General features: G+C 38.2%; 2 protein-coding genes across 3 annotated transcripts in view; both read left to right on the forward strand.

Annotated features, from left to right (window-relative positions):
- The first annotated feature begins 159 nt into the window (after window positions 1–159).
- On the forward strand, window positions 160–22,070 carry ABHD13 (abhydrolase domain containing 13). 2 transcript variants are annotated; one of them, XM_001495972.7, is made up of 2 exons: window positions 160–2,460; window positions 17,032–22,070. In XM_001495972.7, exons 1-2 carry the CDS (start codon window positions 2,025–2,027, stop codon window positions 18,063–18,065), a joined length of 1,470 nt encoding a protein of 489 aa, XP_001496022.3. In that variant the 5' UTR covers window positions 160–2,024; the 3' UTR covers window positions 18,066–22,070. The 2 variants fall into 2 exon arrangements, with proteins under 2 accessions (XP_001496022.3, XP_014587676.1); XM_014732190.3 differs by lacking the exon at window positions 160–2,460 and adding an exon at window positions 3,272–3,410.
- Window positions 2,326–25,082, forward strand: part of TNFSF13B (TNF superfamily member 13b) — a 78,915-nt gene continuing 56,158 nt past the window's right edge. Inside the window, exon 1 of the mRNA XM_023621314.2 lies at window positions 2,326–2,460. The gene's annotated coding sequence lies outside the window, so the exon portion shown is untranslated. The remainder of the gene's footprint in view (window positions 2,461–25,082) is intronic.

Raw genomic sequence — 25,082 nt, forward strand, 5'->3', positions numbered from 1 at the left:
ACATCTCTCCCCAAACGCCTGCTATTTCATTTAAATGGGAATATAAGATTTTGCAAAATTGTCTAAGGCTGTCCTTTCCTACTTGTTTTCATGATGGTGCAACTTTGATGTGAGTTTTTGTCTCAATGCAAAAATAATACATAACTCATAATAATAAATAATATATAATTTGTAATTCACAATACATAAAGAAACAGTTGCATGCCCAGAAATCAACTATGAACTCTTCTAGGATCTATTCAAGGATCCAAAAGAAGCTACTCAACAAACATTTCTTGACCAACTACTATGATACAGTAACTGTGCTAGGTATGCAGGACTGAGAAACAACAAGCCCAGTCCCTATGTTCTAGGAGCTGTTGATTTCTACCAGTTTTTTGTTACAGTTTTTCCACTTCCTCCAAGGAGAATTGAGGAATTATTCATAAAGGGGGGGAGGGGCACAACTTTTAGAATTATTTCCTTTGCCATAAAATATTGTTGCCTTAAAATGAAAGTGAAATTTTGCTGCCACAGGCTGAGAAAACACTTTAGAGCTGTTAAGTGTCCTTAGGGGTTGTCTAATCAAAAACGTCATTTTATAAACTGATACATTTAATTCACAGCACAAGTTTGCAGTAGAGCTAGACTTAGGGTTCCTTCTAGCCCAACGACATTCAATTAATTTCTTTCTATGTCTAGCTCACCTAAGTTTTCTACATATTTCTCTGAAATCACTTATGCAGCTGTGAAGTGACATGATACTGTATTGTGAGTAATTTCTCTACCTCCTATTCAACTTAATTATGAATTTACTTTGGAGGCGCACCCAACAAGGTTAAGTTAGAGGAACCTCCCCCCCACCACACGCCCATCTTATGAGAGGGCACTTGCCTGTGCACATTTGTACCTTGTTCAACATCCGAGCTCCTAAAATATCAGATACTACATTTTGTATTAGTGACATAAGAGAAGAACCATGAATTATGAAACTAGACAAACTCCAAGTTGATTCCAATCCCAGTCTCCAATTTACCATGTTATTTTAGCCATTCTAACGCCTGGTTCAAAAAGAACAAAGAGCTTGGGGCTGGCCCCGTGGCCGAGTGGTTAAGTTCGCGCGCTCCGCTGCAGGCGGCCCAGTGTTTCGTTGGTTCGAATCCTGGGCGCGGACATGGCACTGCTCATCAAACCACGCTGAGGCAGCGTCCCACATGCCACAACTAGAAGAATCCACAAGACGAATATACAACTATGTACCGGGGGGCTTTGGGGAGAAAAGGAAAAGATAAAATCTTAAAAAAAAAAAAGAACCAAGAGCTTTTCATTAAGTATCTGCTAGAGTTGCTGTATTAGTTGATTTGTGTAAGTGGTTTACCTTAGTGCATGGCACTTATTAGGTGATCAAGAACGGGGAGCAATTATCAAGTGCCCTGCTTTGACCTGGAGTTCTCCATCTTATAGCAGGATACGTTTTTTTAAAAAAAAATTATGAAATGTTCTCTGTATATATAAAATAGGATACAGGGAATAGGGAATGACCAAGGGAGGGGAACAGACATCTGAATATAAACAATTCAATGCAACTTAGTGCCCAGGGGAGATGACAGTGAAGCTAACGAAGCTCAAACTTCAGAGGCCCATTTGCATGGCCACTTCCAAGGCCCTGGTTGCGGGGGACGAAGGGGAGATCCTAATGACGTTCCCGTGGTCTTGTGCTTTGGAAAAACTTGCAAAAATAAGACAAATTTGCAGTCTTTTTCTTTAAAAGGGCCCTCTAAATCCTCTAAGGTTCGGGCCTCACAAGACCTGCATCCGCCCGTGAGGGCCCACTCTGATAAGAGGTAGGAGAGGGCTAGGTCCGGAGAAGACCAAAAGAGAAAAATAGTTACGGAAGCGCTTTAAGTACTGGAACTCACTCCTATACCGTTAACAACCCTATCAAGCAGACGCACTTTCTTCTGTAAGAACTGCGATCCACAGAAGATCTGGTGGCCTCCGAGCTCTCACTCCCGGGCCTCGGATGCGGGGTGGGAGGCCTCCCGATGCTCCGTGGGCGGAGAAACCGCGGGGCAGCCCACCTCGACTCAGCTGGCTGGGCGCTCAGCGAGTACACGCGAGCCAGCGGCCCAGCGCCAAGGTATCTTGTCCGTGCGGGCCACCGTCGCGTGAGGGACTCCCCGGGCCTCGGTTTCTGCGCATGCCCAGGAGGGCGGGCAGGGTTCCCACTCCCGGGAGGAAGGCGGAGAGCAGGTGATGTGGGAGTCGGCGGGGGTATTTGCCGGCGACACCGAGCGTGGGCCGGAAGTGGAGGAGCCGACAGCGGCGCCGCAGGAGCTCCGGGTCAGACCGTGGCGACGGCGGCGGCCCCTGGGCTGGAGGAGGACGATGAGGAGCGACGGAAGCGGCGCGGGGGGAAGCTGCTGCGCGGCGCCGGGTTCCGTGTCCGCGGCCGACTGCGCAGCCTGCGAGCAGATCTAAGTAAGTGCCGGGGGGCGCCGCCGGGTCCGCTCCCTCCGGGGTTCGCGGGGGCGGCCGGCGGGGCCTCCCCAGACCGCGGACCCGGGCGTGGGGGGCTGCGCGCCCGCCGGCGGCGCCCGGACGAAGCCCCGTCCGCAGCCTCGCCCACAACGGGGAAACTGAGGCGCGCGGCTCGCCGTAGGCCCCCTGGTGCCGTGCCCGCACGGGGACCTGTCCCAGATCTCAGAATGCTCCGTCGGGGGTATTTCCAGTAAAGCGTGCGAGCCGATGCTTAGAAATCCGCCTCCCCGCCCCCGCCCTCCCACGCACGGGGGAAAAGTGCAACAACAGTCTCGGCTCGGGTCCGAGGGACGCGTGGCGCGGTCCTGATCCCTTCACGTCCCTGACAGGTCTAGACCTGCGAATTCCATGGCAGGAAGTTTGGGGTGTTGCAGAAGCAACGCAGAGCGCTCCATACACTCGAAGTCGGTCTTACTGTAGTTTCTCATGAACGTTTATTTTCTGCAAAATGCATGAGCTGGTGTTCGTACTCCAGGTATCACAGCCAAGAGGTCTTTCTTCAGCAGCTCTTTTGCATGTTTACTGTGTCATAGTAGCCGAATAGAAAGACGCAAGAGGATATCGGCTTTTAAGTTGTGACGTTTGAGCTTCGTTGATCCCCTCCTGGTTTCTTTTAGCGTGGATTAGTACTTATTTTTGTGCATGCTTGGATTCATCACGCATGTTTTGCTAAAAGGTTAAGTTTTATTCCAGTAAATAAGAATTGGTGATTGTTCGTCTAGTGTGATGTCATAATTATCCTACCTAAGACGTAGACTGCTCCTCAGTTCAGTCATTGCTAAGAGACTGACTGTGTGCCAGTCTACTGAAAATACAGAGTTGAGTAAGACGAAGTCACTGTCATCAGGGACCTCACAGTGTGTGTACAGCACGTGAATTACACTATAATAGTAAGTACCACCGCATAAATTTGTACAGACTACAGAATATGGCATGGTTGGCAGTAGGAAGCAGAGGTCCAAGGACGGTCTGAAGGAGTTGCTACCTGAGCTGAGTTTTGACAGAAGTTAAGGCATTGCCCTAATTATTTCCTGTTTGCAAGTACTCAGGTGTTCTCCAGTGAGTCTTATCCATTTAATCCAAGTCTAGCAGAACTTCTAGTTGTACTCCCTTTCACTTACTCTGCTCTAGTAGATGATAAAATGCTTTCAATTTTGGCTCATAGAAGGAGCTGCATTTATTAACACTGTGTATGATGTTTGATCTCAGCAGTTTTTCAATTATGTGTTTGCTGCCCGTTTTACATATGAGGAAACATATATTTAGGGAGGCTACGAGTTGGCAAAAGCTACCCAGCTATTAACAGACCAAGCCTGAAAACACTCCTTTCCCCTGCACCACACTGCCTCCCATGGATGGTTAATTTGGAGTGAGGAAGGTGAGCCAGTTTAGGAATATCTGTAGGGACAGATCTTGGCACATCACCTGCCTTCTCAGGCCCACCTCAGTCTCCTTGTCATCCAAATGAGAGAATTCACTAACGAGATTGTCCTGGGTTAACAATATGACTTAGTGATGGGTACGGGAAACTGTCCAACCTAACATTTTTCTATGATCTCCCCTCTCTTGTCACCTATATCAGGGGAATCTATTTCTGTTGTTCTGTTTTTCATTAATTTTGAACTCAGTTATTACTCAGATTCTAAAATCTTTCTGTTTTACTCACCTCAGGAATATCTGAGGCTGTTATATACCCTTTTAAGAATAGACCTAAAAAGGTTCTAGTTCTTCTAATTAAGACTTTTTGCCCTCAAATGATAGACTTCATGATAAATTACTACGTTTGTGTTACCATCTCTTATAGGTCTAAATTCCGACAGCAGTATGTTCTACTGGAATTGCAAGGGTGCAGTATTTCCAGCACACGAACTGTATGCATTTATGAGCTAGCCTGAGAACATTGTAACATTGATTTTATAAGAAAACAAATTCTCAGTTTCATCCATCTAATTTATAGTGAAGTATTTAGAACATTACTCCCTCAGAAGTGGAAACTCCCTGGATTTTATCATCAGTCTTAAGTCTGACATTATTATTTGCATTTTTAGCCTTGTAGATCCCTTTTTTCTGCTTTTTCTTTTAACCATTTTCTTTCTTACAGATATTTGTAATCTCAGAACAAATTCTGATTGGCTTCCATAGTGACAATAATCTGTCGTCTTTGTTCTGTCAGAGTTGACTATTTGCCAAGTCTTCCAAGCTTCAAATGAAGGGGAAAGCACAAAAATGCTACCATGTTGCTGCTTAGTATAATGTTTGAGTTCACTGCTCAAGCAGATTTAAAGCTCAGTTTAAAATGATGTCTGAGCTATTCAGTTGCTATCTACCATCTCCATAGGCAGTTACTGTTCATTTGTCCCATAGGACTATTAATACACGCTTTTTCATTATTGATGACATGTGGGTAACCATTAGGGAAATAGGTAATTCATTCTGTGGTGTCTCCAACACACTGATAGCAGCTATTTGTGTTTCCATTTCAGCTGTGCAGCTGGCATGGTTTCTTAACTTCCCAATGTCCCGCAGAAAAGGAGATATATTGCAGGAAGGCTGAATCTTAGTTCTGTATTACTTGAAATGTAATTGGAAGCTATGAATTCTCCCAGAGTGCTTAATGAGCACCAAGGGATCCTCATTCTTCCCCTGTGATGTAGATGTTAGCAAGGACACGTGAATTTTTCCACTTCTTACAGTTTTCTCTTGAACTGACACATTGTTCTGTCACTTGTAGGTATATTTTTTAATGTATGAGCAGCTTTTATTTTTAAGCAAGCTTTTCCTAAAATTATCAATTTGAGATGGACTGGGGCCTTTAAAAATAATGGTACATTTATGACTTACGACCTTTTAAAATTTATAATTGGTTAACCTTTAGTTAAATTGTTTTTGGAGAATTCATGTTTAGTTCACGTATAGGTAGAACATCTTTTATAGTTTTCAAAAACATTTTACTATTCACAGAATTAGTAAATCAGTATAAACTGCAATACAGCATCGGCTTCTGCAATTAAAATGTTTTAGAATATTATCATTTAATATTTTCCCGTGAGACCGTTCTTACCTTCATTGACATATAATTTTATCTGTGATTGAAAAATAATGTATTTGTCCAATTTACTCTGCTAGTTATTGGGCTGATAATAATTCAAATGTATCCATTCCCATAGTTTGAGTTTTAGTTCTTGATATATTTAAATAGTAACTTTTTATTTATTTTTAATTTTTCAATAAATCCTGCTGGGTAAAGACCTCATTTAAATAGATTACCAACTTCAGAGGGAGAGCAGTAATATTCTTTGGTGAGGAGGAGGTTGAGGTGGTTGTTCCTCTGGACTTGGGATGAATCTTTAATGTACTGCTTGCCATCATTTACATTAGTTTTTGTTGGAGAAAATAACCTGAGTTCCATTAACAACACAAAGAAAAAGCACTAGAGTTTATGGAAGCTCATGACGTTTCCTTGTATATTTATTTCTAGCTTTTCTTTCTCCCCTCCCATTAATTACACATTCCTGAAATATATTGTGTCTGTTGTTCTATGTAAAGATTGTTTGGCCAGAGTTATTTTCTACAACTTTACCTGTGTGGTCTTTAAAAATAGGTTACTTTGACTATGGTGTTCTGGGAAGGAGACTGAAAATGTATGAGTAACATATTTTACAGACCTCAGTTGAAATAGAAAATCACTACAGCTGCACATCTGAGATTTCTAGAGACCTATTTCTAATCTTGGGTGCATGCTTACCTCTCTTACTAACTTCAGTTACTGTCAGAAGTCAAATAATCAGGGTCTCCAACCTTCTAGTATAATAGAAGTTAGTAAAGACAGTATTATTTATAATCTACTGCCTGTTTTCCAACTCTACTTTTCATTTTTCTCTGTAAAAATTTTTCTGTTGTAAAACAGAATTTGTGAGACCTTAGGGATTATTCAGGTAACTGCTACCTTTTACAAATGAGGAAACTCAGATGCAAAGTAAAAAGGTGATAAGAAAGGGGTCCCCACATTGAACTGTGGACTTGTCTAGTGATCTGAGGGTGTGCAAAGCAGCACCCACAGGGTGAAATCCCGACTCAAGGCAATCCTGGGCCCCAGCCCGGGCTGAAAGGTCATCTCTCCAAAGCTTGTTGTATGTTTATGATCCTTGGGAACCTGAAGAATGTCAGGTGTTTTTATTAAAGATAATTCTCTTCCAGCATCTGGCAAGCTTTAGTACCCTGTATATATTATAATGTACAAAAGATTTCAATGTAGTACGTCATTCTTCATTGGAAGGAGACAAGTCTCTGGGGAAAGAAAGGAATGAAGTTATATAGTCAGGCGGTGTGCCACAGTGGTTCTCAACTTTTTGGTCTCAGAATCCCCTTACTTTTTTTTCTCCCAAAGATTGGCACCTGAGCTAAACTGTTGCCAGTCTTTTTTTTTTTTTTTTTTTTAAATTCTTCTCCCCAAACACCCCCAGTACATAGTTGTATATTCTGGTTGTCAGTGCCTCTGGTTGTGCCATGTGGGATGCCACCTCAGCCTGGCCTGATGAGCCACACCATGTCCGCGCCCAGGATCCGAACCACTGAAACCCTGGGGCACCGAAGCCAAGCATGTGAACTTAACGACCAAGAGGATGGCCCCTACATTTTTAAAAATTATTGAGGATTCCAAAGAGTTGTTGTATATGTGGACTATATAGAGATATTTATTGTGTTAGAAATTAAAACTGAGAGTTTATAAAATGCGTATGGTCCCCAACTGAAATTGATTCAATTTAGGATTTTTCGACTGTATGATGGTGTAAAAGCGATACACATTCACCAGAAACTATGCTTCAAATTTTGAGTTTTGATGTTTTCCCGGGCTGGCAGTACGGACTGTGATACCCTCGTGATGCTGGGCAGCAGCAGGGAGCTGCAGCTCCCAGTCAGCCGTGTGATCACGAAGGTAAACGACCCGTACACTTAGAACCGTTTTTACCCATACAGCCGTTCTGTTTTTCACTTTCAGTACAGTATTCAATAAATTTCAGGAGATATTCAACTGTTTATTATAAAATAGGCTCTGTGTTAGATGATTGTGTCTAACAGTAGGCTAATGTAAGTGTTCTGAGCGTGTTTAAGGTAGGCCAGGCTAACGTGATGTTTGGTAGGTTAAGAATATTAAATACATTTCAGCTTATGATATTTTCAACTTCTGATGGGTTTATTGGGACACAACCCCATCGTAAGTTCAGGAAGATCTGTATATAACTTTATCATCTAAAAGTAAGAATAAAAAATCCATTACACATTAATAACATTTTTATGCAAAACAACTGTCTTTGCAAAAAGAATTAACGAGGACTATGACATTGTTTTACACTTTTGTAAATATCTTTGATGTCTGCTTAATAGAAGACAGGCAGATTATCATGTTTCTGCATTCATTCTCATACAGTAGGTTGTTTTAGGTGAAACATATGAAGAAAATCAGGCCCACGCAAACGTGGTTGTAAATACTAGAGGAGGATTTTAATAGTCTTTTCAGATAATTGTGATTATTCTTTGATACTTTTCCAATACTGGTAGTGGTTTCTTAAAGGTCAGTTACAACATGGAATATGAAACCCAAATCAAAGAACTTTTCATCTCTGTTACATTAAACTCCATTGATTTATCTAATAGTGAATTTTTTACTCATGCTTGATTTTTCTGATATCGTTCATTGGTCATTTGGAAGACACTGGTTTGCCGTGTTTGTGTTTGGCAGATTCTTCCAAATGGTGACACATTTAACAGGTTATCAAAAATTACATTTGTTAATATCATCACCACCATGATGCCATCAGAAAAGTCTCTTAAGTCATGGGAAATTATTGGCAACTTCATTCATTTTCCAGAAAATGTCTGTCAGACACCTAAGTCTGAATAACTGTGGTTTGTCAGTTGTCTTTTTAAGTAAAAATGGTGCCACCTAAAAAAAGCAGCTAGTTCAGCTCACAGCTCAAATGTATTTCAGTACACAGCACCAGTGCTTTATATGCCCTCCCCATTTTGTCACACAAAATGTTAAAAAGTTATGTACTCATTGGTTAAGATATAATTAAATTAGTAAATTTTAGTGCTTCTTCAATGACATTCTTAAGTAAAACCGACCTTTCCCCCTTTTCCTGGTGTTGATGGTAATAAAGAATACGACCTCTCCTACATTTTGCTGCCACTGCCTTGATTCTTGGTAAGGCACCAGCAGTTTTACCCGTAATTGGTTTTGTACCATTAGTGCAAATGTGTTTTAGTGTAACTAGATTACTGATCTTGAAGACCCCTTGAAAGAGTTCTGAGGACCCTCAGGAGTCTGCAGACACCTTTTGAGAACCACTGACATGGAAAGATCTCAGGTTTAATAGGGACCTTCAAGTTCATCCGGTTCAACTGCTCCAATTTCCTCTACGTGATCCTTGCCAAGTGTTTATTTAGATTATGCTTGAATACTTCCAGTTCCCGTGAATAATTGTGCTAAATGAATAAAAATAAGTGGCATAGACAGCTGTTTGATGGAAAATAGGAGAAATTCTTAACCCTAAAGTTGTGCTTTTTCCTGTTTTTAAAAAGTTTGCCTAAAATTCCACTTGTTTTCTATAAGTAATCAAGCATGATGAAATCCAGAGATTACTAAAATTATGTTGTGAAGGACATATAGTTAAGGTTTTGTTTTTCATTTGCTATGTTTAAGGACAGTTGTGATCTTTCTTTGATTTTCTTTGTCTCTTCTAAAATTAAATGAACTTATGTTAAACATGTAAAGTTATCTATGTGCACATCTGTTTTCTGAGTAGGTCTTGAGCTTCTTGAGAACAAGGACCATATATTTATAGTTTTTAAATGGTCTATAGTGCCTGAGCACTATGATTCACATAGTAGGTGTTTGCACATATGTGTAGCATTGTCTTTAATGTTTAAATAGCATGGCAGAATGCAGTGAGAGCTGAGGAGGCTGGGAAACCAACCGTGGGACTGTTTTGGTCAGTGGTCCAGGCTGGGTTTGAGAGCTCCACTGGGGCCTAGGGGTTGTATTCTGAGGACTCATATCATTGAGGGGAGGCATAACTTCAGTATTGATCTCTATTTCTTTTAAGCTTCAGCTTATAGAATAGTTATTTAAATATTTGTCCTTAGAAATGGAACCATTTGTGATCCTTCAAGTACTACATGTATGAGGGAGCCCACGAGGTGAGTCGTGGAGATCAGATGAGTGTGTCCATCTCTCACTCAGTTATCTTAGCAGTCAGCTAACACTGTAGCCAGCATGGGTGGTTCTGACAGCTTCACAGATTTAAATTGTTTTTATTTTTAGTCTTAAATTGGTTATTATCATAATGGGTTAATATTTAAAGACAAGAACCAGGGGCCGGCACAGCAGTTAAGTGCGCACGTTCCGCTTCTCAGCGGCCCGGGGTTCGCCGGTTCAGATTCCGGGTGCAGACATCATGGCACCGCTTGGCACGCCATGCTGTGGTAGGCATCCCACATATAAAGTGGAGGAAGATGGGCATGGATGTTAGCTCAGGGCCAGGCTTCCTCAGCAAAAAGAGGAGGACTGGCAGTAGTTAGCTCAGGGCTAATCTTGCTCAGGAGGGGGAAAAAAAAAAGACAAGACGCAAATGGAGCAGTAAAGGTGAACAATATAATTGTTAACAAGGACCATAAAATTTGCAAGATGTTCATCACCAGACCTGTGAAGATCAGATTGCGTTTATATGATCAAAGTCCTTATGTAGTATATCAAGATGTTGCTAATAGTTCAAAACTATTCTATTCAGAGGAAAACTATCATTTACTTTTTCTATACATTATAATAAAAATTAATCATGCTTTCAATAGATTATTTTATGAGAAGTGCTTACTAATATCAGTGTGACACCTCTAACCACTTCATTTTTAAAAAGCACACAATTTTGTGTGTGTGAGGAACCTTGTCCCTGAGCTAACATCTGTTGCCAGTCTTCCTCCTTTTGCTTGAGGAAGATTGTTACTGAGCTGACATCTGTGCTGATCTTCCTCTGTTTTGTGTGGGGTGCTGCCACAATGTGGCTTGAGGAGCAGTGCTAGGTCCGCACCCTGGATCCAAACCTTTGAACCCCAGGCTGCTGAACGAGAGCGTGCAGTCTCAACCACTACACCACCAGGCCGGTGCCTGCAAAAATTATTTTTAAGGTTGACTATTTTGAATACAAGACCTGTGCATGTTATACTAATGTGTCTATTTTGATACAGTAACGCATAATTAAATTTCAGTTTGTGTATTGTTACACATTGAGCCCCGGAATCAAACCTGTGTTTTTAAAAATTGTATTTGTTTACAAGTCATGCTTTTTTGTCCATAGTTAATACGAAGCATGCAAAACGTTAGGTGAGGAGGAGAGTGTGTTTAATTTTGGATAAGTTTGAAATGTTAATAAAGCATCGGGTACTCAAGGAACAGATAAATTGAGATTGTAGATGGAGTAGACAGATGATGGAAATAATTTGTACACAGGTGTGATAGTTGAAGGCATGAGAAAGAATGAAGTCACTGAGAAAGCAGCTAAGTGGACAGGAACTTGGACGATGCCTCCATTTAGGGGTTGGTCAGAGGGAGAAACACAGGGATTTGAGTATACTTGAAGCTGAGGAAGAGGCATCTTTTAGAACCACTCGGGGATATGTGTTGCAGTGTGGATTGAAAAAAAATGCATTGAGTTTATTAGCAAGTGAGGTTTGCTTTTTAAGAGAGATCATTATGAGAGCTCATGCATCAGATTCTCAGATAGTAGCTAAGGAGTTACCGAGAGTTGGTTCAAGCCACAGATATACAGGTTTTAGAGACATTTGGCATGTGAGAGCTGGTGTGATAGCATAGCAAAGGCAGAACTGAGAAAAGCAAATGTCAGATATTTAAGTTGTAGGCATCAGGTTTAAAACATACTAAGTACTAAGGTATAAGAAGCATGGAAGATGAGAAGATACTGGGTGACTAAGTTTCTGTGCTCTACAGGTCTAATGTTCTTTCCCTCTAACAGCCCTTCTGCTATTGTAAACTTTGATTTAACTTTTAGTATGTTAAACTCACCAGTTCTTGTGATTGTTTACCATGCTCAGATGTTATCAGCAAACACATTTCAGCATGCAGAAGAACCCAGCAAATAGCCCATCTCTTCTGGCAGCACATTTCATAAAATCTTTGGCCCTTGAACATACTTTAAGGAATAACTACTGGCCTCCCTTAGTCTGCACGCCCAGCAGCAGTGGTCTTGAGTTCAGCTAGGCATTCACACTCGCAAGACCCCATAGACCAACCCTGGCACCAGCCTCTCTCCACTTTCTTGAAAGAGATGGGATAGAAAACCCAGCATGCCAGCATCAGGTTTATTGTTCCTAAGTGAAAGATGACACGTGAGTGGGAGCAGGCGCCACTCAGCTGCTTCATGCTCCACAGGAAACAGGATCTTTTCTAACAGTCCGTGGGCATGGCCTCCAGGACTCATCAAACGACACACCAGTTGTAAGTCATATCCCACTCAGAGAAGCCCCTCTTTATACTTGCCACGGGCTGTGTAGCCCTGCTCACTGTCTGCTTAATCCAGATTTAGCTCACCAGTGGGGGTCAAGTTTACAACAAAATGTTGCTTAGAAACATCTGATAACCCACCTTTAGGAGGTTTCCAGGGAAACAGTGCTAGAAGGTTAACCAGAGGTCATTTTTTTTCATGGAGGAGAAAAGGTTTAGGTTTTGTTAACCTTTTGCTCACATTAATTTATTGACAAAATAGTTGAAAAACTGTTACCCTGCTAGCTGTAAGATCTATGCAGTGGACTGTTTTAGAGGGAGTGTTCATTCTCATTGACTCTCTACGTCTGGGTCTGTGTGAAGTTGTTTTTACATGTCAGCGGATGGCTCTAGTAATTTTACTTTGCTGATAGTTTCAGCAAATTTAGTACATAAAAAATTCTTCCTATGGTAAGTTTGCTTGTGCCAGTTCTTTTAAGAGCGTGGTGGTAGGATACAGACTAGAGAGCAGAAATTATTGGCAAATTGGGTAAGGTAAAAATAAGGCAGTCGGTGAGTGGAGGTCTCATTCTAAACCACAGATATTTTAGGAAGTATTAAAGAGAAGTCATGCACACACACTCCAGGGCAGCTTCTGTTAACCTGGTCTTAAAATTGACATATTTGATATTCCGCAAAAGAAATTGACTTTTATTGTGACTTCTACAGTTTAACAATCTGTTATAAGATTATGTTTGTTTATCACAAAGTCATTTCGTTACGGTGAATTTTCAGGAATGCTTTGTGGAAAACTGTACGTTTAATCCCTATTATTCCTCACTGATAGTAGACTTAAATATGCCATTTTCTGATGTCCAGTCTTAAACATGTGTGCCCAGTGCTTATGCTTTCTTAGAAGTCTAATAATCCAGATATCTTGCTGGATTGTTACTTTACAAACATTTTAGTCCTGACTATATGTAAAGTGGTATACTGTCCGGTAGAGATTCAGTAGTGAAAAAGAGAAACACAGTACCTGGCCTTATAGATGTAAATTCAGTATTGTGTGTCGAAATTAGAAATTAAAGAGGCTACTTTTAAAAAAAAGATAGTTTTTCAAAGTTTGAATAATTGAAACTTTTAATTCTGTAGATTTGATCTATACAGGTTTGTGTGCGTGTGTGTATATATATATATGTATGGTTTGAATTTCAAAATATGCCTCGTGCGTGTATTAGGAGCTTCATATTTTATCTAGTGTTGTAGTCGTTTTTTATAAGAGCTTTGTTTGATTTGAAAGTTGAGTCAGTTCACTCCTAATTATCTAGGTTATAGGAGTGCTTTGCCATATGCCTATCAAATTTCTAGATTTTTTTTTTTTGTCTTATAGGTGCTGGTTAAGTTCTGATGTTGGTGTTAATTTGAGCAGAACACGGTTAAGAATGTACCATTACAGCCAGAAATACTAGTCACAAAGGCAAATAAAGTTAATATATCTATAGCAATTTGTAAATGCTTTTTTAATTAATTTCATTTAATATTACTGACTAGCGTTATATGTAGGCGTTTTTTTAAATTCTTATTCTACTGAAAAGGAAATTCAGGCTGGAAATAAGTGATAAACCCAAGATTATTCAGCAAATGTATGGTAGAGCAGACTTGAAGGGTGATGGAATTTTAGTGTTTTTTCTACTACATAGCCAAATAAATGATGTTTGAATTCCTTATCTCTCTGTTTCCTCTGTCGTAAATAATTGGCTTGACTATGGAAAAAAATTAAAATTTTCGCTAAGGAAGTATCTTAAATGGTATCTTCTTTTCCAGAAAATGCAGTGCTTTAGTATATTTGCATTTTATATCCCAAACCTTGTTAATCCTAATCATTACACAAAAATTATTTTATTTTGATATATAAGGTTGATGCCAGAACTGCTTCTGTAGTTTTTAAGTTTGGGTTTTTGTTTTACTGTGCATACTTGCTTTTCTCTAGTTTAACATAGTGCTCATTGTAATGAAAGTTGCTACAACTGGGTGGCAGTGTTGATTTCTGAGAAACTTCAGAAAAATGCTATGCTGTTGGTTTATGTTCAAAGAGAGTCATTTGAACAAGAATTCAAATATGAAAGTGTTCAGCGAAATATAAAGTGTTTCTTGAAATAACAGTGAAAAATCAAATGTATTAATAACGCGTTGTCTTTATTACCAATCTTAACTTGATTCTATGATTTTTTTCAGTGTTTAATTCTAATTGATGAACTGAAATGTCACCTTTGTTGGCTTATGACACCGTAAAATTTTAAAAATCAGTCATTAAAAATTATTTGTTAAATTTAAGAATAACTTCTTTATTAGTTTAGTGGTTTTGTTAGTGGGTAAAAGAGAGCTTAATATTTTTTAAGACTTGGTAAATATATAAGTAGATTACTACATAAGAAAACTTGTAACATATCTCACCTCTTTTGCCTTTTTAAGACAACATGCATAAACTTTTTTGTTTGGTAACAAAAAATTGACTTTTGATAGCTTTTCTTCTGTATTTTCTTTATTTCAGTTATATTTTTGAGCAACATTTTAAAAACTTTTTTCTCCAATAAGTCGTTTTCTTCATTTGTCTCTGGTTCTCAAATACAATTTCTGTATCTTTGTATCACACTTATCCTCCAAGTGTTTATGGCCTTATCAGTATAGCACAGCAATCTGTGTGGACTCACTCGTATGAAATTGCAATAAGGACTGTATAAAAGATTTTGCATATTTCATGGTGCTAGCAATCTGAAATTTCTTTTTATCACATGTGAAAGACAAGTGATTAAACTTTTTCTTAAAATAATACAATATTAGAATTCAATGGTTAATTTGATTTTTTTTAGGAACATTAGCCCTGAGCTAACATCTGCCAATCCTCGTCTTTTTGCTGAGGAAGTCTGGCCCTGAGCTGACATCTGTGCCCATCTTCCTCTACTTTATATATGGGACTCCTGCCACAGCATGGGGTGCCAAGCGGTGCCATGTCCACACCCGGGATCTGAACAGGCGAACCCCGGGGCAGCGAAGCGGAACGTGCGCACTTCACTGCTGCATCACCAGGCCGGCCCCTCAGTGGTTAATTTAAATAAATTATTTTTTTAAGTTTAGCTATGAAAACCTCCAGGTAGAAGGGAAAACATTTTATTCTTTCTTGTCCTAGTTTGTTTAATTATAATTTTTTTCTATCATCTGAAGGAGAAAATTGACAAATTATATCGGGTTGGTCTTGATAGGTTAGACTTTGGTAACCACCTCGTTAATAAAATTTGCCCTCAGTCTGCCTAGCTCAGAAAGTCACAGGATACAAAATTGATACACAAAAATCTGTTCTGTTTCTATACATTAGTAACGAATTATCAGAAAGAGAAATTATTAAAACAATCCCATTTACAATTCCACCAAAAAGAGTAAAATAGGGACCAGTCTGGTGGCATAGTGGTTAAGTTCACATGCTCGGCTTTGGCAGGCCAGGGTTCTCGGGTTCAGATCCTGGGCACAGACTTACACACCCCTCATCAAGCCATGCTGTGGTGGCATCCCACATACAAAATAGAGAAAGATTGGCATAGATGTTAGCTCAGGGACAGTCTTCCTCAAGCAAAAAGGGGAAGATTGGCAACAGATGTTAGCTCTGGGACAATGTTCCTCACCAAAAAAAAAAGAATAAAATATCTAGAAATAAATTTAACCAAGGAGGTGAATGACCTGTACACTGAAAACTATAAGACGTTAATGAAAGAAATTGAAAATGACACAAATAAATGGAAAGATATTCTATGCTTATGGATTAGAATAATTAATATTGTTAAAATGCTAGTTATGCTAAATGAAGTAAGTCTTACAGAAAAAGACACTATGTGATCTCGCTTGTATGTGGAATCTTTAAAAAACACACACACACAAAAACCCAAGATTAAAGATGCAGAGAACAGATTCCTGGTTGGCAGAAGAGGGGGGCAGAGTGGGCGAAATGGGTGAAAGGGATCAAAAAGTGCAAACTTCTAGTTGTAAAATAAATAAGTCATGAAGATGTAATGTACAATCTGGTGACTATAGTTACTAATACTATATTGCATATTTAAAAGCTGCTAAGGGGCTGGCCCAGTGGCACAGCAGTTAAGTTCATATGTTCCACTTCAGTGGTCTGGGGTTCGCCAGTTTGGATCCCGGGTGTAGACGTGGCACCGCTTGGCAAGCCATGCTGTGGTAGGCGTCCTACATATAAAATAGAGGAAGATGGGCAAGGATGTTAGCTCAGGGCCAGTCTTCCTCAGCAAAAAGAGGAGGATTGGCAGCAGATGTTAGCTCAGAGCTAATCTTCCTCAAAAAAAAAAAAAAATGTTGCTAAGAGTGTTGATCTTAAAAGTTCTCATCACAGGAAAGAAATTTTGTTAAGTATGTATGGTGACAGCCATTAATTAGACTTATTGTGGTGATCATTTTGCAGTATATACAAATATCAGATTATATTGTACACCTGAAAATAATATAATATTATGTGCCAGTTATACCTCAATAAAAAAAACATTGCCCTCAACCTACCTAGCTTACCAGTGGGCACACCAGGATCTTTGGAATCATGCTTATTGGCCTCTGGGCTCTTCTCCCTACAGAACTGAGACCACAGCCAGTCCACTTATGCCCCTGAGCCTCTGCTCCCTCATATAAAGTATTGGGAACATGGCATCAACTTATTTTTCCGTCACATCAAGGAGAATACATGAATGAAGTACCTGGCAATAAATAAGCACTTTTTAAAAAAATGAATATAATTTGATGAATATTTGTGTTTCATAAATATAGCAGTGGAGGGAGAAAGGAGACTGTTGAAAACAGAAAGGACAGGGAGAATCAGAGCAGGTGGTTTGTGGATGGATGGATGTAGGCTTCCAAGGATTCAGCTAGTACCATAATTTATGATGTCATGGATCTAACTTTTAAAATAATAGATATATGTTGAATTACGGATTCTCTCTCTTTCTTTTTAGGATACTTACAGAGAGCTACAATGGAAAAGTCCTGGATGCTGTGGAACTTTGTTGAAAGATGGCTAATAGCCTTGGCTTCGTGGTCTTGGGCTCTCTGCCGTATTTCTCTTTTACCTTTAATAGTGACTTTTCATCTCTATGGAGGCATTATCTTACTTTTGTTAATCTTTATATCAATAGCAGGTATTCTGTATAAATTCCAGGATGTGTTGCTTTATTTTCCAGAACAGCCGTCTTCTTCACGCCTTTACGTTCCCATGCCCACTGGTATTCCACATGAGAACATTTTCATCAGAACCAAAGATGGAGTGCGTCTAAATCTGATTTTGATAAGATACACTGGAGACAATTCGCCCTATTCCCCAACTATAATTTATTTTCACGGGAATGCAGGCAACATAGGTCACAGGTTACCAAATGCATTGCTTATGTTGGTTAACCTCAAAGTCAATCTTTTGCTTGTTGATTATCGAGGATATGGAAAAAGTGAAGGAGAAGCAAGTGAAGAAGGACTCTACTTAGATTCTGAAGCTGTGTTAGACTACGTAATGACTAGGCCTGACCTTGACAAAACAAAAATTTTTCTTTTTGGTCGTTCCTTGGGAGGAGCAGTGGCTATTCATTTGGCTTCTGAAAATTCACATAGGATTTCAGCCATTATGGTGGAGAACACATTTTTAAGCATACCACACATGGCCAGCACTTTATTTTCGTTTTTCCCAATGCGTTACCTTCCTTTATGGTGCTACAAAAATAAATTTTTGTCCTACAGAAAAATCTCCCAGTGCAGAATGCCTTCTCTTTTCATCTCTGGACTCTCTGACCAGTTAATTCCACCAGTAATGATGAAGCAACTTTATGAACTCTCCCCATCTCGGACTAAAAGATTAGCCATTTTTCCTGATGGAACTCATAATGATACATGGCAGTGCCAGGGCTACTTCACCGCTCTTGAACAGTTCATCAAGGAAGTAATACAGAGTCATTCTCCTGCAGAAATGGCGAAAACTTCATCCAATGTAACCATTATCTAATGTTTTTCTTTTTGATTAATGCACTGTATTTTAATGTGTGCAGAATGATAAAGAATGTTCCTTTCTAGAAGTGTGTTATGTCTGTACTTGTCTGAAGAGTGACATTAAACTTTGAAAGGACTTCAGTGCTCTTTTAAGATAATCCAAATAGTTTTTTACATTTGAAGAACTGTAATTCTTGAGATTATTTCATACGTTTTCGTCAAGTCTTTCACTGTGGTTATGTGTCCATATCTTTAGTTTAATGTGCCGGTACCATAGCACATTCAAAAGTTTCTTGTTGCAAAAGTGGTGTAATCTCTGTGACACTTAGATTAATGGTGGGATATAGAAGGAGACATGTGAACAAGAAACCTTTGAGTATTATTTCTTTAGTAAATGTTGGGACAATCATGGTAAACAAATTTAGTTCTGTAAGTGCATTTTTCACCTTAAAAGTTGAAATGAAATGCATGATAGTATTTTATTCCTTAAATTATGCAATGCAATGTTTTTAATGTAAATACCGATGTATATGGTAACTTGGGTTATATCTATTTTTATGTAAACTCTATTTTGTTTTTGGCAAGAGGTGAAATTGAGGCCTGTGTGCAGGTTGCCATTAAATTTTGCTCTGGTGAATGCTGAGATCCAGCTTTTTCTTACAAATAAATGGGACCCCATTTTCCAATATTAACGTACCCTGTTTTGTTAGGTACAGTCTGGATCATGGCATGTAAAAATAGAAATTTAGAATTTTACTGCAGCTTTGATGTGCATATTTGAACTTTTTAACATTTGTAATTTTGGTGGCAAAGAGAATTTTAGCTTCTGTCAATTTTGTAAGTCTACAGCTGAACCACTAATAGCAGTCATAATAAAGGTTAGAACTTGTTTAAGAATTAGATTAGGAAGTCTTATCATTACATGATTGTATATACTGTGTTAGAAAAATTCCCACCTCCGATTTTTAAGTCCCCGTATCTAGGTATATCTCACCCAACTAAAGCCAGGATATTATCTATTGGACTTTCTGAAAATAAAAATTACAAAAACAAAAGTAAAAAAACTATGTTCTTTTTGGTTTAATGTTTCAGTTGCTATGAAATAGAAGAATTCCTACATCAAGAGACAGTTTTATGGAGTCTTATTTATTTATTTTCTACACGTTAGGAATGTGGAATGAAGGCACTCTAGAGCTTTTTCTCAACAGAACCTATTACCACATTTAACAATTAAATGGCTGTAAGTGGAAAGTAGTATTTAGACATATAGAAGAGTGAGAAAAATCTTGAAAAAAAAAGAGTCCCTTAAAACTTGCAGGATTTACCTTAAAAAAAAAAAAAACAAACTATGAGGCATAATTGTGCTAAGTTGTTTTAAGCAGTCCTCAAAAATTAGATGTAATTGAGCTCTGTACGTTGTTATGTCAGCTTTAACATAAAATCGTTTGGATATTTTAGCTGTATTTATTGGCTTTGTGCAAGCAACTAGAGCAGAGAAATAATGGGTCAGTAATCTTGACCTTAATTTAAAACTCTTTCCATGGAGATAGGGCTAGAAATACTTTTGCCAAATAACCTTCTTGTCATTCGCTTTGTGTCAGTATTTAGAAAAGAATAAATTATAGCAAGTATGATTTCTAAAGGATGTTTTTTTATAAATTATTGTAAAAAATCATGTTTTTTTTTAAAGTTGGTAATGGGTATTACGGAAGGTGTATTTTGTATGTATAAATTCACCACAGTTAAAGGACACTTTTCATCTTGTCAATCATTGCTGTGTAGAATGACTATCCTAGATAGTGATGTACTGAAAAGCAAAAAGTTAATACAACAAAATGTAGTGTATTTAGAAATGAGCTTACGTGGCACACCTTAGACTTGTACCATTCTTTAAAGTTTACAAAGTACCTTCTTAGGTTTCGTGTAATCATTTTGTCTACTACGCTGCAGAGGAATTTGTCAACTTCAGTTGTAAATATTACGCTGATGAAGTGTAGAAGCTTTTTCTTCATCGGTTTTTGTCCTTAGGCTGCTTTTTTTCTATACTCCAGGTTTATAAACAATCTTCTTTTTTTTAAGCCAAGACTTCAGAAGTTGTAGAGTACTTGTGCCCATCCCTACCTTCATTCTCTTCTTGGGGGTAAGGAACCTTTTGTCCTGCAGCACAGGGAAGAGGCTGCATATCAAGTCGTAGTACTTTCCTAGTTTCGGTGTGTGAGACCGTTTCCTTAGATGAGAAGAGGGTAGAAAACAAGCTCTTTGTTATCAGGGGTCCCTGGAGCCCATGGCATCATTTTTTTAAAATATGTCTTATTTTGTTGCCAAAGTGATTGGTCCTAATAAAACATCACTTCTTCATGAGTCCCTCCTGCATTTGCACCCATCTCTTAGTGGGAGTAGAAATGTGTCTGCCTTGTGTATTAATTTCTGGCTCATTTATGCAAGAGCAGCTATAGGAATTTATGAATGAATTTTAAGTTATTAAGCTACTGAAATTTGGAAATCCTAGATGTATGGCAAGATAGAATTCATTTAGGTCAAAATCCATTATTTTAAAAGGGATTATGGGAAAATGGCAAAAAGAATAAGATATTGCAAAAGATGGGAAGAAACTTTGTAACAGAATAAAGACTACTAAGTGGATGGAAACAACTGGAAAGGGAAATGTGACATGGTTCTTAAATGTAGATCTAGGAAATAATTAACTGATGAGGTTGGTGTAAAGGAAGCCCCAGTGCAGAAGGAAACACTTGAAGGCATTTCTAACCAAGAATGTGACTGGAGCACCTGACCTTGCAGGTACCCAAAGTCTTTGCAAATACTTTGTAAAATTAATATTTTCATTAAAATGGTATTCTTAATTTTGTGACAGGGCAGCTTAAATTTACTTTTTTGTGATGAGCTGTAGACACTTGATAATCCCCCACCTGCCAGCTTTGTTAATGAGTCACCGGACTGATTGTATTGTAACACTTCTTGTTGAGAATTCGTACCACCTGATGCTTTCATATTCATCTTTTATTTTTGTAAGATTTGATTTGAAGTGGGACTAGATTTGTTTGGTGGAATTAAAGAATGAAGGCCATATTCACTTTTATATAAATTATCTTGCAAGCTCAGCTGAACTGTAGCTTTCATTATTGTGTCCCTTTCTTGAGGTTAGGAGTAAATAAGGTAAACTTCTAAAAAGGATGTCACAGAAGTCACTTTTTAAATTAGGTCATGATTGAAATATATTGAAATCTTCCACTGACCTCTCCCCTCTCGTTTTTCCTATTATATTTGACAACAATTATGGAGGCAAAAAAATGAAAAAAAATTAGTCATAATGCTTTTGGATTATCCACTTAATTTTATGTATTTTCATATCACTCAGGTAAAGTTGGAAATGGCAAAGCACAGACATCTATTTTTTAAATCAATAGTATAGAAAATGAAAAGCACTTCTGTTTATTTATATTACCATATATGCACATCATCTTAGCTAATCAGAAATAATATATTCATTTGAATGGTGAAATAAATGCATTCATCCGAATAGTAGTCAACACATTTTTGCCAAATGGCGCAAATATACCTCCATTTATATTTTGTATCTTAAAAATGTAGTTTAAAGATAGGACTATGTGTAAGAGACACTTTTTTACAAAAAGTGCCATATATACATATGTAACAGGGATGAGTGTGTGTTGTTTAACATAATTTATAGCAATTTCTGTCAGTACAGCATATACTGAAAATTCAAGTTGTTTTTAACATATTTAAGTACATTCCAGGATAAAATAAGTTAATCCAGTTTCATAATGTAAATCATATTTTTGTTATTTGCCATATTTTATTTGAAGCAGTAATAAAATTTTATAACTCCAGTTTGAATGTTACAGTGCATTATGTGCTAACATGGAAAGCAAACATTTACGTTTGTTTTTTTACAATAGATTTCTTTTAAAATATACTTTCTATTTTTCTGTACTGACATATGCAATAAATTGATACATTAAAAGTTTGATTAATGTCTTAAGATAGTTTGTATTCAGTCTTTTTTTTTTAATTTTCTATTAAGCTAAATTATATGGTAGGATATTAAAATTTCCTTAATGGTTAAATAAAATTCCTGAATTTGTACTGAAATTAATTTTTATCATAGTAATGGTGTGGATAAAAAGCAGAAGTTTATATTCCATTCCCTCACATTATCCTCCCACATACGTTTAATTTAGGCTATATTAAATATTTTCTATATATCCGCTGGTGAACGAGGCCCCAAAGCGAATGAATGTAGAAAAGAATGTATGTTAACTGTTCATAGTTATGGTGTCTTCAGATTTCATAAAGTGCCTTTTCACAAAATTCGGGGTTTTTTCCCCCTCCCATTAGCGTTGAATTAATGGTTCGGAATGATTAAAAATGGCCTGATGTTCATTCAGCCTGTGGGGGTCGGTAGCTTGCTTTCCCTAACAAGAAACTTTCAGTGCTTGGTAAGTGTCCACTGGATGATAGGAAGTGTATGACAGACTTGAAATGGCCTCCTGCAAGTGGAGATTAAAAATTTACTTAATTGGGGGGCTGGCCAGGTGGTGCGGTAGTTAAGTGCGCGCGTTCCGCTTTGGTGGCCCGGTTTGGATCCTGGGTGTGGACGTGGAACAAGACAAGAATGTCTACTCTTCCCACTTCTGTTCAACATTGCACCAGTGGTTCTGTTCAGGACAATTAGGCAAGAATATAAAAAGCATCCAGATTGGAAAGGAAGAAGTAAAACTCTGTTAACAGATGACATGATCTTGTATGTAGAAAATCCTAAGGAATCGGCTAAAGAATACCAGAACTAATACACGGATTTGGCAAGGTTTCAGGACTCAAGATCAATATACAAAATTCAATTTTATATCTATACACTATCAATAAGCCATCCAAACATGATAGTAAGTGTTGAGGATAGGAATGAGTGCCCCAAAAATAACTATTGAAGTCCTAACCCCTGGTACCTGTTAATGTAAGCTTACTTGCAAATAGGGTCTTGGCATATGTAATTAATATGTATGTTCACATGAGGTTACTGGGATAGAGTTGGCCTTTAATGCAACAGGCTGGTGTCCTTAAGAAGAGAAAAGACATAGGGACAGACACGTAGACTAGTGAGTAAAGACACAGACACGCAGAGGGAAGATCATCATGTGACAATGGGAGGCAGAGGTTGGAGTTATGCAGCTGCAAGCCACGGAATGCCAAGGATTTCTATCAGCTGTCAGAAGTGAGGAGAGAGCCTGGTCCTGCTGACACATTGACTTCAGGTTCTCTCATTCGGAACTGTGAGAGAATGATTTTTTTTTTTTGGTTAAGTCACCTAGTTTATGGCTCTTTGTTATGGCAGCCCTAATACAGTAAAAACAATTCCATTTACACTAGCACCCAAAATAATGAAATATTTAGGCATATATTTAGCAAAAAAGGCAAAATGTGCTCTCTGAAAACCACGTAACATATTTGAGAGAAATAAAAGGATACCTAAATAAATGGAAATACGTCACATGTTTATGGATTGGAGGACAATATTGTGAAGGTGGCAGTACTCTCCAAATTGATCAACACATCAAACACTTTCTAGCAAATGTTTTGTTTTTTGATTTTTTTGCAGAAATTGACAAGCTGTCCTAAAATTCATATGTAAATGCAAGGGATCCAGAATGTTCTTTAAAAAGAACAACAAAGTCAGAGCTGTCATATACCCTGATTTCAAAACTTACTGCAAAGCTACTGTAATCAAGACCTACAGGCATAAGGATAGACATATAAATCAATGGCCTAGAATTGAGAGTCCATAAATAAACGTGTATGTATATATATGTTTATATATTACTTATTTATGACACATATATATTTACAGTCAATTGGTTTTTGACAAAAGTGCCAAGATAGTTCATTATTGAAAGGATAGTCTTTTCAACAAATGGTGATGCATCAACTGGATATACACATACAAATGAATGAATTTGGACTCCTACATCACACCATATAAAAACTTAACTCAAAATGGGGCAACAACCTAGAAGAAAATGTAGTCACAATCTTTGTGACCTTGGATTAGGCAATGATTTCTTAGGTTTGACACCAAAAGCACAAGTGACAAAAGAAAAAAATAGACAAATTTGGCTTGATAAAAATTTTTTGGATTGTTCCTCAAAGAACACTGTCAAGAAAGTGAAAAAAACCAATAAAATGATAGAAAATGTTTGTAAATCACACGTCTGATAAGGGACTTGTTTCTAGAATATATAAAGAACACTTACAATTCAACAATATAAAGACAAACAACCCACTTTAAAAATGGGCAAAAGATCTGAACAGAGATTTCTCCAAAGAAGATATACAGGTGGCCAACAGGCATATGAAAAGATGCTCAACATCATTAGCTATCAGGGAAATTCAAATCAAAACTACAGTGAGGTATCACCTCACTCTGGTCAGAATGGCTATAATTAACAAGACAGGAAACAACAAATGTTGGAGAGGATGTGAAGAGAAGGGAACCCTTGTACACTGCTGGTGGGAGTGCAAACTGGTGCAGCCACTATGGAAAGCAGTTTGGAGTATCCTCAGAAAATTAAGGATAGATCTACCATATGACCCAGCTATCCCACTGCTTGGTATTTATCCAAAGAACTTGAAAACGCAAAGGCATAAAGATACCTTCACCCCTATGTTCATTGCAGTGTTATACACAATAGCCAAGACTTGGAAGCAACCTAGGTGCCCATCAAGGGACGAATGGATAAAGAAGATGTGGTATATATACACAATGGAATACTACTCAGCTGTAAGAAATGGTGAAATACAGCCATTTGTGACAACATGGAAGGTCCTTGAGGGTAATATGCTGAGTGAAATTAGTCAGAGGGAGAAAGTCAAATACTGTATGATCTCACTCATAAGTAGAAGATAAAAACAACGACAAGCAAACGCATAGCAGCAGAGATTGGATTGGTGGTTACCACAGGGGAAGGGGGGGAGGGCAAAAGGGGTGATTAGGCTCACA

This window comes from Equus caballus, chromosome 17 (genome assembly GCF_041296265.1).
Source record: "Equus caballus isolate H_3958 breed thoroughbred chromosome 17, TB-T2T, whole genome shotgun sequence".
Lineage (NCBI taxonomy): Eukaryota > Metazoa > Chordata > Mammalia > Perissodactyla > Equidae > Equus > Equus caballus.

Bases quoted from the DNA above. Each gene is read 5' to 3' on its own strand.
- ABHD13 (XM_001495972.7), top strand. From the start codon at position 2,025: ATGCTCCGTGGGCGGAGAAACCGCGGGGCAGCCCACCTCGACTCAGCT. The intron at 2,461-17,031 runs GTAAGTGCCGGG...CTTTCTTTTTAG, and splicing joins CAGCCTGCGAGCAGATCTAA to GATACTTACAGAGAGCTACA.